The 14,277-nt window shown below is 52.9% G+C and overlaps 1 protein-coding gene across 3 annotated transcripts in view; it reads left to right on the plus strand.

The window, feature by feature from the left end:
- Positions 1–14,277, plus strand: part of HMGCS2 (3-hydroxy-3-methylglutaryl-CoA synthase 2) — a 26,738-nt gene continuing 12,461 nt past the window's right edge. For 2 of the 3 annotated variants that reach the window (XM_048860626.2, XM_048860628.2), the window contains exons 1-5: positions 1–175; positions 1,855–2,309; positions 4,919–5,044; positions 11,859–12,023; positions 13,159–13,327. In XM_048860626.2, coding sequence (XP_048716583.1) covers positions 63–175; positions 1,855–2,309; positions 4,919–5,044; positions 11,859–12,023; positions 13,159–13,327 — 1,028 coding nt within the window. In that variant the 5' untranslated portion in view covers positions 1–62. The remainder of the gene's footprint in view (positions 176–1,854; positions 2,310–4,918; positions 5,045–11,858; positions 12,024–13,158; positions 13,328–14,277) is intronic. The other variant, XM_048860627.2, reaches the window with a different exon arrangement.

Raw genomic sequence — 14,277 nt, forward strand, 5'->3', positions numbered from 1 at the left:
AAGTGCTGGCGGGGCCGGGGAAGAGACCTCGCTGCTGCTACTTGCCCATCAGCCTGGGGAAAATGTTCCGCCTCTTCAGTCAAACCAGGCGCTGTTTGCAAGTGAAGCGAGCGCTGAAGAGGCAGGAGTGGCCTCTTCGGCCAGCACACCTCACAGCTGCCGCACAGCAGGCCAGGTGAGGGGCAGACTGGGGAGCTAGGCCTGAGGGTCGGGACATGGGGCACTCTCCTTCGCCCCTGCTGGGACGCTCTGGGAATCCTGGCAGCTCAGTCCCAGTCAGCTGGGAGTGTGTTTGAATAGCTCTCTGCTGGGGACTGACCTGACTTGCTGTACTCTGCACTCCAGCATGAGGGAGGCTTTGGCACTGCCAGGGAATGGGGACCTGACACAACAGCCACACTGAGATCTGGGAGAAGGGAGCGCAGTGCAAAGCTGGTACTGCATTAGGAGGCGATGTGAGCAGGGTGAGGACAGAGCAGTAATACAAAGGGCCCGGGGTTTGACAATAACAGAGTGGAGGGACATAATCCCAAAGGCAGGTATGCAGCGGGAGGGAGAGTGCTGGGACCCAGGACGGGTGGAAGACCTGGGCGGGAGGGTGGCAGCTAACTAGACCCAAGTTTGCAGTCTGGGTTGGCTGCACATGCAAGGCCACCCTGTCCCACATCAGAGCGGGGAGAGAGCCTCTCTCTGCAGCCATGGTGTAGCTACATCTGGAGTATCCGTGCAGAGGGGCATCCAGCTGGACCCCAAAGAGAAGGATGACAATTTTTGGAAGCATTTCAGAGAAGGGCAGCAACAGGCTGGAGCTGAGGGAAAGCTGCGAAGATTATTTGAATAGTGACGTGATTTGAATAGTAACATGGAGCACTCACTGTACAGAGCACTTTGGGCCTGATGCCAAGCCAGTGAAGACAATGGGAGCCTCTCCATTGACCATGGCCTATGAATTGATCCCTTTTATACGTGAACTAATTAGGGTGTAAACAACAGAGCAGGAGAGGACTAGAGAGCTGGGAGTAGTGGTAGGGAATGTAGGTAAAGGCAATGTAATGGAGTATAAGGAGATCGGTTAGGCCGTGGAATAACACCCCAAGGAGCAGAAGGGAGCCCCCTGAGTTTGTCCATTTAACACACGACTGGCAAGAGGACTGGAGGGAACAATCCTTCACCAGCTGGGGGAACGGACTACTCAGAGCTGCAAAAAAGCTTGTTCTTCTCCAAGTAGAGTAACAAACAGAGCTGTTAGTAATAGGGTTGCCAATTTTGGTTGGATGTATTCCTGGAGATTTCATTGCATGACATAATCTTTAATTCCTGGAGACTCCAGGCCAATCCCGGAGGGTTGGCAACTCTAGTTAGCTGTAACTGAAAACAAGGGGTGTCTTGGAATAAAACAAACACTGCCTTGGGGGTGGGGGGGGGGGACAAGTTCTATAACATGCAGATTCCCTTCTGGAGCATGAATCAAAGCAGCTCTGTGCATGTGTGGAGAGGGGCCCCTGCTGCTGCTTTGCAGACATCTGCAAATGGGGACATCTCTGAGACGGGCTGTGTAGTTAACAGATTGCTGCCTGCGAGGAGGCTGCTGTGCCCTCTCTTGGCTCTCCAGTCTGTGTTGGGTGAGGGTGTGCAGCCAGATATCACTGCTCGTGAGAGGTCTGCTGTCTCCTCTGGGGTCTGTCTTGGGACAGCTTGTGTTATATGCTGTCACAGTCTCAGGTGTCTGGTATGGCCTCTGTAGCCTGCACTAGGTCTGTGCGTGCACACATGCAGCTGGCTGTGCCCCTGGGGAGTCTGTGATCTCCTCCCACCACATGTCGGAGGACGCTCAGCACTCTCCTTCTCTTTCAGTTTCTCCACTGCTTCTGTGGAGCACTTGTCTCGGTCGGATTCATGGCCAAAGGACGTGGGGATTCTCGCGCTGGAGGTTTACTTCCCTTCACAGTACGTAGAACAAGTGGAGCTGGAGAAGTATGATGGTGTGGAAGCCGGGAAGTACACCCTGGGCCTGGGCCAGAAGCAGATGGGCTTCTGCTCGGCCCACGAGGACATTAACTCCCTGTGCCTGACTGTGGTGCAGCGCCTTGTGGAACGCAGCCGCCTCTCCTGGGACTCCATTGGACGGCTGGAGGTCGGCACAGAGACCATCATTGACAAGTCCAAGGCCGTCAAGACTGTCCTAATGCAGCTCTTCCAGGACTCGGGGAACACGGACGTTGAAGGCATCGACACCACCAACGCCTGCTATGGAGGCACAGCCTCCCTCTTCAACTCTGCTGACTGGGTGGAGTCCAGCTCCTGGGACGGTGAGTGACATCCAGCTAGCATGGGTGTAGATGCCACTGCTCTGCCACCCGGGGCCCAGCCAGGGCTGCCAGTGAGAGATGGCCAGTGGCAGTAGGGCAGGTTCTTGGGGGAATGGCTGCCCCGGCTTCATAGTGGTTGATACCCCAAACTGGTGGCCTTCCAGGCTCTGAACTGAGGCCTTGAGGGAGACAGTGTTTAGAAGATAGTGGGGGTTTGGTTTAGGGTTGCCAGGTGTCTGATTTTTGACCGGAATGTTAAAAGTCCAGTTGGTGGCATAGCGGGGCTAAGGCAGGCTCCCTGCCTGCCGTGGCTCTGCGCGGCTCCCAGAAGTGGTGGCATGTCTGACCCCAAGGTGCAGGGGCGGTGAGGGAGGCTCCGCGCGCTGCCCCCATCCCGAGCACTGCTCCACAGCTGCCAGACATGCTGCCGCTTCAGGGAGCCATCTGAGGTAAGCCCTGCCCGGCCGTAGCCCATAGCCCACATCCCTTCCTGCACCCCAAACCCCTCAACGCTGGCCCCACTGCAAAGCTCGCACCCCGAGCCAGAGCCCACACCCCAACCCCCACCTCAGTCTGGAGCCTCCTCCTGCACCCTGAACCCCTCATTTCTGGCCCCACCCCAGAGCCCATACCCCCAGCTGGATCCTCATCCTTTCCTACACCCCAACTCCCTCCCCAGCCCTGAACCCCCTCCTGAACCCCAAACCCCTCATCCCTAGCCCCACCCCAGAGCCCACACTCCCAGCTGGAGCCCTCACTTCCTCCCGCATCCCAACGCCCTGCCCCAGCCGGGTGAAAATGAGCGAGTGAGCAAGGGAGGAGGAGAGGGAGGGGTGATGGAGTGAGTGGGAGTGGGCATTGGAGAAGGGGTGGAGCAAGGGCAGGGCCTCAGGGAAGGGGCAGGGCAAGGATGTTCTGGTTTCTGCCATCAGAAAGTTGGTAACCCTAGTTTGGTTACAAACTGGCAGTGTGCTCTCTGGGCTGGACCTGCTATACTGGAACTGAAGTGTCTGAATCAGGTCTGGTGCTGTGCCTGGCCTCTCTGTCTCCCCATGGCTTCCCTTACTGCAGCCTTGCTGGGAGCCCCCTGAGCAGCCACTGGGCCTTGCCTGGTGCAGCTGCTCGGCAGCTCCCCCGCTGGCTACCTGCAGTATCACAGGAGGGAGGAAAACAGCTCTGACTATCCCATTGCTGCATTGGAGCTACAGGGAGAGCAGGCTGGGAGCTTGGCTGCACCAGGAGCTGCGAGGAGGGAGGCACAGGAATTAGCTACACTCACTGGGGAATCCTCCTCATGGTCGGGGAATCACCAGCCAGGTGCTTGCCCAGGGTTTCTGCTCCCTGGGTGTGGAGCAGCTACTATTACCTAAGGACTTGGGGAGTATCTGCAGAGATCAAAGGTCCAACTCTGTCTTGCAGCGGGGATGCCGGCTCGGCCTGCAGCCTCAGAGAGTGCTGTAGGGAACAGCAGGCTCCGGCTTCTGTTGCCGTTAAATCAGTGTCAGATGGAAGCAGAGTTGTTCAGTACAAGTTCTAGTTGCTTTAATGCAGAGCAGACATCCCAAGCAGTGCAATAGCAGGGGATGGGCCGCTCTGTGCTGGTTGGGGCCACTTGATGTTTTTTAAGCATGTTCAGCCCTCAGGCTGAAAGAGTTGAGCCCTGTTGTCTCCCATAATGAGGAACATGGCCAAGCGCCAGGCAGAGCCCGGCCTCTGTAGTCCCAGAGCTCCACAGTCCTGTCTCCATAGTCCTAACCCCTGCCCCCTTTTTGTGGGGTAGGTAGATGTACATCTGTGACAGTAAGGCAGCAGGTGACATCTGAAACCATGTCACCATGGCAGTTTGGCCATGCCCCTTTCTGCACAGGGGACCCTGTAAACGTCTGCTTGGCAGATTGGGACTTTAAAGGTGACTTTCAAAGCTTTCTTTCCCCGCAAAATTGCACTTGTGCCCTTTTCTTGATTTTTAGGATGTAAAGAGGGCTGGAAAGGCTTCTAAAGTTATCCTTGTGTCCTTGCCTTAAAAGGATCCAGACTCAGTGCTGGCTCTGGGCTTCCCTGGTTTGGTTGTAGGACCTCTTGGCTATTTCAGAGGATGTCTGTTGTTCTCTCTTGCAGGGATGTTGCATATTTAGCAAAGGCTTCCTTCCCTCGACACGTTACTTGCTGAAGTGAAGTCGATGCTAACAAAAGCAAACATGGACTAAACCCTTCATCTCACCTTGGGTGCCACTTTTTTGAGTCTTGTAATGTCCTGACTGCACGAGTTGTCTGGCAGCATCCCAGGCTTCCTGGCTAGGCCGCTCTTAATTTGTAACATACAAACAAGGAGGAAGAAACCTTTTTAAATAAAAAACTTAAACATGTCAGGCCCCCTTTATCCATCAAAGGGTCTATCCATCAAAGCAAAGGCAGTGGTGGTGAAAAGGGCACATGCTCAGTTTTGTTTCCCTTGCAGGTCACAAGTCTCAAGGGATTTTTCCACCTTACCTTTATGCAAACTTAACCGCAGTGTAACTTTCGGCAGAGGGATAAACAGAGTTTTAGACTTGCATGTGATTTTTTTCATGTTTATGCCTAACCAATTCTGTGTTCTCATCCTACCCTAGGGCGCTATGCAGTGGTGGTCTGTGGTGACATTGCAGTCTATGCCACTGGCAATGCCCGTCCCACAGGAGGGGCAGGAGCTGTAGCGATGCTGGTTGGACCAGAGGCCCCCCTGGTGCTAGAGAGAGGTTGGTACTGTTAATAGAATGACTTTGTCTTTCCTAGGAGTTTTTGGTGCTTGGCCAGAGCTGCCCAGGTTCTAGGAATAGGCCACTGTCCAGGGGCAGCTTAGCCCTGGAGACACGTGGTCCCAGGTTGTGTCTCTGGACATCAATCCTTCCTGAGCCTTGCAGCAATTGGTCTCCTGTGGAATTCATATTTCAGGATGAGGGAGGGACATGGGGCACTTCATGGCTCTTAATAAGATGATCAGTAATGAGTAAGGGCTATGGTTTTGGTCTGAAGTCAGTGGGAGCTGCTGTGTGCTCAGCACCCACTCAACTTGGGTTAATTCATAAGTAGGCACCTAAGAGCCTAATTCTAGGCTCCTTTTTTCAAAATCTTGGCCACTAAGTCTGTGTATGAAAAGAAAATTGTCGAGTACCAAGTCCAAGCTGCTGCAGTCTCCTCCATGCAGAGGTGAATTGTGCAAAGGAGGCCTTCATGAAAATAAAATGTAAAAGAGGAAAGAACTTCTCAGGTGCAGTCATCTTACAAGCCTGATGTCTGGCTCCTCAGAACTACTTAAACCTCATGGAAAGAGATATTTGGAGTGGTGCCCCAGTGCGTCAGTGCCTCCCTTTGACCAGACAGGGCACTGCACAAAGTCCGCTTGGATCAGCGGGGTGGTCAGTCCACTCTTCTTCTCTGACTCTCTGTAGTCCTGTTATGGGGTCAAAGACGTTAATTTCCATCCTACTGGGGTTTATGGACTTCCCCTTATGCTTGGCGGTGTTAGCTGGGCCTTGTCCTCAAGGGGCCGAGAACCCCCTTTGGCTGTTAAGGGGTAGGTGTGGGAACCCGGGCCCGCCCAGTCCGCTGGGTCCAACTCAGGGCCCTGAATCCAGGCAGGCAGAATCAGTCCTCCACAATTCTCCTGCTGTGCCCTGAGCTTCTTCCTACCTCCCTTGGGTCTGTCGGTTTCTGCAGCCTGTGGCTCTGGCTATTTTGTCTCTGGGTCATTGTCATTCTGGGGCAGCCTCTCACTAGCTTCCTGGCAGGACCCTCGGTCCCTGGCCTGCTTGCCTTCTCTGGCAGCCACCAACCGCTCTGCTTTTTAGCTCTGTTATTCTCCTAACTGCTGTGAGGCTGCTGATCAAGGTTGATCAGCAGTTCCTCTAGTAACTCCTTGGTTGCCAGGTCCACATGGGATCTACACGCCCCATGACATGACGCAACATGTAACATGGTCTTAAAGCTAATTGCGAAGAATTGCTGAATTTCCACAGCCGCCATCAGCCTCGTGGTTGGCTAAATAAAGAGAGACTGATTGAAGCCCCAGCTTCAAAAATATGTGGTGGCACTCTCAGAGAAACTATGTGTCAAGTGTGAATCGGCCTGGCTGCACTGAGGGCAGTGTAGCTATGTCACCTTTCACCAGCTGAGACGCTGGCCCTGTGTCTGTGCATTTCCATCCAGCTAGCATAAGTGTGGTGAAACTTGTCATAAGCATAAGGGCTTTGATGGAAACGGAGCATATGGTTTAGGCAACAAAGGATTTTACTAAGAGACACTAAATTTGCAAAAACAAATAAAGGGTTTTTTGGAAGATCTTGCCAAATTACAAACCATGGACACAACTGTCCCAGGTCCAGTACACATGTGGCTTGACCTAATTAACAACAAAGGACTGGAAGTATACAAGAGATATAAAATAAATAAATACAAAGATCCAGAGAAGCTGAGATCTTTCCATAATCTGGCCAACATGACTGATCCAGGAACAGGCTACTTTAGCTGTGCCCATTCCCAGGACTCAAGTGTGTTATGGTTCAAACACACCTTTTCCCTGACATTTGGCAAATGGAGCAGGCACTGCACAGCCCTCTGTCTTACCCGTCACTGTCCAAGCTGGGATGAATCATACAAGAAAACAGAGCAATCTAAGAGCGCGGATATCAGACTCCTGCTGCCTGTGCACAGCTCAGGAAGCTTCCTAGCCGCAGGCCTGAAGCAGGCAGCGCGAAGCTGTATGAACTCAGACTGATGTTGATCTGTGTGAGAGCCACTGCCAGCAAACAGGTTTCAGAGGAACAGCCGTGTTAGTCTGTATTCGCAAAAAGAAAAGGAGTACTTGTGGCACCTTAGAGACTAACCAATTTATTTGAGCATGAGCTCAATAAACTGTAGCTCACGAAAGCTCATGCTCAAATAAATTGGTTAGTCTCTAAGGTGCCACAAGTACTCCTTTTCTTTTTGCCAGCAAACAATACATGTCCTTGTCAGTGATGTAGTCCCAGAGACCGCCTGTGTCACAGAGACCAGGTTGGGTGGGCGCGCTGGTGTCACGGACTCACAGGTCGTGCCCACGCTGGGCCCCGTACGGTCCCTGGGGAGAACCCCCTTCAGTGTGACAGCCGTTCTCAGGGGTCCACTCTCTCTCCGGGGTTAAACCCCTCCCCCCCTCCTGGAATCACACCTCTCTGAGCCTTAGCACGCCTGTCTCTCACCGTGGGCCCCCTCAGGGAGTCCACTCGCTCTGGACCCCTGGATCCTCCGCTCCCAGAGGGAATAATGCAACTCTGTTCTCTAGACCAGAGCGACTCTCAGCCAGTGTAAAACAGGAGAGTTTATTGAGCATCTGAATGCAGCATAGGAAACTCTCAGGGCCCTCCCTCAGCACAGTACATCTAAGTCTCCCCTGCATCCAGGTGGGCTCTGCCTGCTCTCTCCCTCCAGTCCTGAGCCCCCGTGCTTTCCAGCTGGGCATCCAATAACACCTCCCCCAAGTCCCGCCTCTGTCCTTTGTCTTCTGTCATGGTAAACAGTGTGGCCTGGGCCTCCTCTCCTCTCAGCCGTCCTTTGCTCCCCACTGGCTGGAACTGACTGGTCAGGTCACCGGGGTTCTCTCTCTGCAGCCCATTGACCTCCCACTGGCTAGAACTGGCTGAGATTCCCAAGCTGGGCCTCCTGGTCACCAGTTGCTGGGGTATCCGTTCTCCAGGCCATTGGCTTGGGTCCCAAGTTCCGTTGCTGGTCCTCTGTAACAACAAACTGCCTCTCCCATCATCTCATTAAACCAGTAACACCCAGGGAAACTGAGTCCCACCCTGTCTGCATTGCAAACCATTGAAAAACCAAGAAATACCCAAGAGAATCCCCACTTCATCACAGCTGGCTTACTGTCTCCCCCAGCCTGTCTCAGGGCCAGGAACCAGGTGGCACTTCATTTGTCTTCTCTGCAAAGGTCCAGTTCAAATGAGGTACCTCTGATGAATGGCTTTAGATGACCTTGTCTTACCGGATGCTAGAACCAGGAGCCATTGCTAACCTAGAGCTCACGTTCACTACGGGTTCACTACACTGACCCTTGTTAACAATGCTGGCGCATGCCCCAGACTTGGTGTCCTGGGAGACGTTAACATGCGTGCTGACAAGGCCTCCAATGCTAAAGCCTAAAGTCCTCACTTGCAGCCCTCGGATCTCACAGGCTGTCTCTGGTCCAACCCACACAGTGTGTCACACCTAGGTCTTTGGAGTCGATTCGCTGCTGATCACATCACAGCCCAGTCACTGGCTGGGCTGGAACTTCACCTCCGTCAGGCAGCGACCGGGCAGCTGTGAGAGCTCTGACAAGGCCCGTGAGCCTGACCTGATCACACAGCCTCTTAGATGCTGTTGAATTCCAGCACAGCCGCCCGCCCAGCACAGAATGGGGAGTCGAGGAACCGGTGAATCATCATCCTGGTACTTCCACCTTGACCTCTGACACACTGTCTCCCCACCCCCACAGCCCCTCCATCTCTGTCACCCAGCTGTTCCCAACTCTGAGCTGGATGGGGGATCGGAATCTGGAGTGTGGATGGCAGAAAATGAAGGCTGAAGCAGATTGAAACACACAGCTGCCCCAGGCCTAAGCTGAGGCTGTATTACAGGCCCTGAACTGTCCTATCTGCCTCCATAGTAGCTGCCTTAAGGAGCTGTCCAGGATGGTAAACAGCTTCCTCAGTCCTGAGGGCCTACAGCCTGCACCAGAGCCCAGCGCCAAGGACTGCAAAGAACCATTGTCCTGCTGCACTGAAATGTTAATGCCCGTTCAGGAAGGCTTCAAAACAGGGCCCTCTCTGCCTGTATCCAGCCACCAGCAGCCCATTCCTGGAGTTCAGCACATTCACTCCTCGGGGAAGGCTGGAAACCCTACAGCAGCTTGAATCCACCCCAGGCCCTTCCTGGCTAGTGAAGGAAAGTCCTGAGCAACCAGCCTCATTCAGGGAAGGAATCTTCCCTTCCCCCTTCAAACACGCAACCGTCCAAGCAGCACTGAAGAAACCTGCCCTGGACACATCGGTTCTAGCTGGGCACTGTCTAGTATCAATCTCCCACTCCTGAGCAACCTCGCAGAGTCATTAACCAAAGGCCAACTATATGCCCATCTAACTGAAGCTAATATTCCAGACCTGGCATAATCTGGATTCGGGGCAGGATATGGGCCTGAAAGTGCTTCAGTGGCACTGCTGGATGAACTCCTGCTGTCAGTGGATAGAGGGCAGACATCCAATCTCAGCCTCCTTGATTTCTCTGCAGCATTCCCCACGGTCAGCCGTGAGGTACAGCTGTCCTGCCTCTGAGAGGTGACAGGTCCCGGGGAGCGCACTAAAATGGTTTAAATTCATCCGGTAGGGACACACTCAAGCAGCAGTGATAGGAAACTGCACTGCTGCCTCTGAACCCATCGCTGGTGGAGTCCCTGATCCTAAGTCAGCATCTACATGCAGCCCCTAGGTGAATTGGTCAGAGGACATAGACTCAAGTGCAGCGATATGCAGATGACACACCGCTCTGCCTCTCCTTCACCACATACAACCACACCACTGTCACCAGGATGGCCAGTGCTGGCGGCCAGAGGAAGCACTTTGAGGAGTTTGCAGCCATGGTGGCACAACTGGTCAGCTTAGTCCATAGCTTAGGAAGCTCCTGAATTCCTTGCTGACGCTGAGCTCTCATGTGGCAGTGTCCATGAGAAACACTTTCTGCTATCTCCATCTGGCTGGGGAACTCTGCCCCATGCTGGCAGATGACAGCCTGGCCCCAGTTGTACACACCTTCATCACCTCTCGGATGGGCTGCAGCAGTGTGGTACACCTGGCCATGAAACCGGCAGCACTTAATAAACTCAAGCTAATATAGGATAGGGCATCACATCTCCTCAGCAACATGGGATGCCATGGGCCCAACAAACCATCCTCTGCCCCCTATGCCAGCTTCCCATAGAATATCGGGTTCACTGCCTGTCAAGGTTCCTTCCCCACTCTGAACTCTAGGGTACAGATGTGGGGACCTGCATGAAAGACCCCCTAAAGTTATTCTTGCCAGCTTAGGTTAAAAACTTCCTCAAGGTACAAACTTTGCCTTGCCCTTGAACCCTATGCTGCCACCACCAAGCGTGTTAAACAAAGAACAGGGAAAGAGCCCACTTGGAGACGTCTTTCCCCAACATATCCCCCCAAACCCTTTACCCCCTTTCCTGGGGAAGGCTTGATTTAAAAATCCTCACCAATTTGCATAGGTGAACACAGACCCAAACCCTTGGATCTTAAGAACAATGAAAAAGCAATCAGGTTCTTAAAAGAAGAATTTTAATTAAAGAAAAAGTAAAAGAATCACCTCTGTAAAATCAGGATGGTAAATACCTTACAGGGTAATCAGATCCAAAACATAGAGAATCCCTCTAGGCAAAACCTTAAGTTACAAAAAGACACAAAAACAGGAATATACATTCCATTCAGCACAGCTATTTTACCAGCCATTAAACAAAAGGAAATCTAACGCATTTCTAGCTAGATTACTTACTAACTTAAGGAGTTATGAAGAGCATTCCTGATCTGTTCCCGGAAAAAGTATCACACAGACAGCCAGACCCTTTGTCCCTCCCCAGCTTTAAAAGTATCTTGTCTCCTCATTGATCATTTTGGTCAGATGCCAGTGAGGTTATCTTAGCTTCTTAACCCTTTACAGGTGAAAGGGTTTTGCCTCTGGCCAGGAGAGATTTTATAGCACTGTATACAGAAAGGTGGTTACCCTTCTTTTTATATTTATGACACTGCCTCAGTCCTTACCTTCCAGGTGCTCGATCTCTGCTTTGTCCCAGGGTATCTAAGAGGCCAGGCTTAAAGCTCCAGGATGAGGACTGTGGTCGACAACTTTGCACCTCAGGCCTCCCTCCCTACTATAAGGGAAAACTCGTGTGTGTGTTGGAGACTGAGCTTTCTTGGGGGCTGGGCTGGAATGAACTCCCCTAGGAACCCAGGACCATCCCATCCTTCACCACCTTCCCTTCCCAGTGCCCAACACATTTCTTTGATCTGTCTTCTCTGTTATAAGCACAGAGCAGCACGTACATATTTATATAAAAACACTCCAAGCACTCCGCCACACTCAGAATTTCCCCTTTAGAGGGAGGCTAAGAGAAAGTGGGCCACACGCACAAGATGTTAGTCGTGTTGCGTTATGCACAACTGGAAGGTGCTCAGATACTACACGGACAGGGATGGTAAAAGAATCTACCTACCTTTCCAGTGTATCCAGAGAAGGTTCTCTTCATAGAAAAGATCTCAAATATGCAGGCTATAGAATGAGGTCAGAGCAGGAAGAGGAGGTGGAAAAGTGGCTCATGAAATATAATTTTGTGAATTTTACGGGATGAATATTTTGTGTGTAAAGGGCTGTGGTGGGTTTTGGCTGAGAGGTTCGTTGCAGGTGGGGAGCTGGTATGGAGAGGGTTTGAGGTTCTGTTCCCCTGCTGTCTCCAATACGCAATGGTGAGCCTGTTTTCTCTCCTCCAAGGTGTTCGGGGAACCCACATGGAACATGTATATGATTTCTACAAACCAGACCTGGCTTCAGAGTATCCCATGGTGGATGGGAAACTCTCTATCCAGTGCTATTTCCGGGCCCTGGATCAATGCTATTCTATCTACCGCAAGAAAATCCAGAGCCAATGGCAGAAAGGTACAGAGCCTACAAGTGAAGTGGGAAATCTTGTGTGTGCGACAGGTTAGACAAACACCTGTAAGGGATGGTCTAGGTTTCCTTCGTCCTGTCTCAGTGCAGGGGGCTGGATTAGATGGCCTCTCAAGGTCCCTTCCTGCTGGACATTTCTATTATTCCATGTCAGCTGGGGTACCTGCTCCTCTGCCTCTGTGGAGCTCACAGTATGTCTCTCTGTCTCCCCCACCACCCCCATTGTGTCTGTCTCCCCCACCCCACCCCATGTTGTAGGGCCTGTGGATTTCTGGGTAAGAGGACAAAGAGGTCAGAGACTGGAGGGGCCAAGAGTGATGGGAATGCATTGGTGGGGATAGGAAGTGGAGACACCAGAAGTCCATGAACCTGTAATTTGTTGGCCTCTGACCAGGCTGGTAGACAAAGTGGTGGGAGAGCGGTTGGAAAGAAACTAGTTAATGCGAGGCCAGGGGCCAGGCCTGGCTGGGTGATCAGACAGACAGCATATGTTGAAATGGTGGGTGCTGTTTCCTCCATCTGAGGAGAGTTTATAACCCATGTTTCCCTGCTGTGACCCATCCAGGGCTCTGTGCCCGGGGAGCTCGCTGGCGGCAGCATGCCAGAGCCATGAGGGCCTTCCCCATCGGACAAAAGTGTGAGCGCCTGGCTGCATGGGCTTGTGCTGAATAGCCATTGTAACCAGCCCACTGCCCCAGAACAGAACAGGCCCCTAGACTGAGCCCAGGTAGTGGTAGTTGAGTCTGCAGCACTCATAGTTTGCTGGATCGAGAGAGCCCTTCCAGCTCCAGGGGCCAGTCCCTTTTCAAGGTAGCTCCTGCAGCAGGAAGGGTGAGACTCTGTGCCAGAGAGCTGTGAGGAACTCTCCTGCCCTAGTTTAGTATGAGGGTGAATATATCTCCCCATATTGTCCCCATTTCTGGCATCCATGGGGTTGTTGGTGTCTCCTTATGCAGCATTGGAAGGCTGTGGGTCTCTTCCCCACCCACCCATCCCATTGCCTTCTGTGGGGCAGGTCTATGGGTCTTTGCCTTCAGTGCCTGCTGCAAGTGCTGCGGCTCTCTGTGCAGAGTGGGATTGATGGGTCTCTAATGGGTGGCTTCTGTCTCCTGTTCTGCTGCAGTGGGGGTGGACAAACCTTTTACCCTGGAAGACTTCCAGTTCATGATCTTCCACACGCCCTTCTGCAAACTGGTGCAGAAGTCTGTGGGGCGAATGATGCTCAACGACTTCCTAGCAGCTCCCAACCCCGACACACAGAGCGGCCTCTACAAAGGGCTGCAGGCCTTCAGGTGGGTGAGCGCTACAGAGCAGGAGTGGCCTCTGCCAGGGGTGTGGGAGTCTCTGGGCTGCCGACATCCATGGAGGGGCAATTCCGCTAGTGGGGGCTGCAGAAAATTGGAGTGTGGTCCACACATCTGTGGTACATCCCCCATAGGGACTGTGCAGGGAAAGATTCTTTTTCAATGTCTGTTGATAACGATACCCAGCTTTAAGTTAGCACTTGTCATCTGCAGAGCTGTACAAAGCAGTTCAGCAGCATTCTCCCAATTTTACAGATGGTGAAACTGAGGCTCCGAGAGGGGAAGTGACTTAACCAGCAGGCCAGTGGCAGGGCCAGGAATAGAACCTGGTCCCCTGAGTTCCAGTCTCATGCTCCATCCACTAGGCCATGTTAGGAGCATCTTGGTGGGAACTGTTTTTTCCTTGGGGCGCTGCGGACGCTCAGCGGGGAGGTTATTGCAGGAAGATTTTTGGGGTGAGTGTGTGATTTCCTTAGCGAGGGCAGCAGGTGATGGGGAGGCAAAGGGTGCCCTGGCAGGGTGTTGGGTGTCAGAGTACGTCTTACTCCTCTGGCAGGGGCTGATGCATTATGGCAGGCAGCATTTCAGTGTGAGGGTCTGCAGACACTCAACTCTGTAAGCTGGGGAGGCTGGCACATGGAGGGTGGGGCGGGGGCAAGGCTCGCATGGGAGCTGCAGGCATTCAGAGGGGTCTGAGTCCTCTAGCTAGTGGATGTTGGGACGAGTAGGGCTCCTACCTCAAGGGATGCCTGTGGTCAGGTGGGACGTGGCTCTCTGCTATTTGCTGTGTTGAGGTTTGGGAGAGCGCTGAGTGCATGTGACCATAGAGCCAGAGTCAGTGGACAGGAATGTAGCAGCAGCACCGAGAGATCCCCAGTCATGGACCAGGACCCCACTGTGCTACGTGCCACACAGACACGGAACAAAGAGCTGCTCCA

The sequence above is a fragment of the Caretta caretta genome, chromosome 8 (assembly GCF_965140235.1).
Source record: "Caretta caretta isolate rCarCar2 chromosome 8, rCarCar1.hap1, whole genome shotgun sequence".
Taxonomy (NCBI): Eukaryota; Metazoa; Chordata; order Testudines; family Cheloniidae; genus Caretta; species Caretta caretta.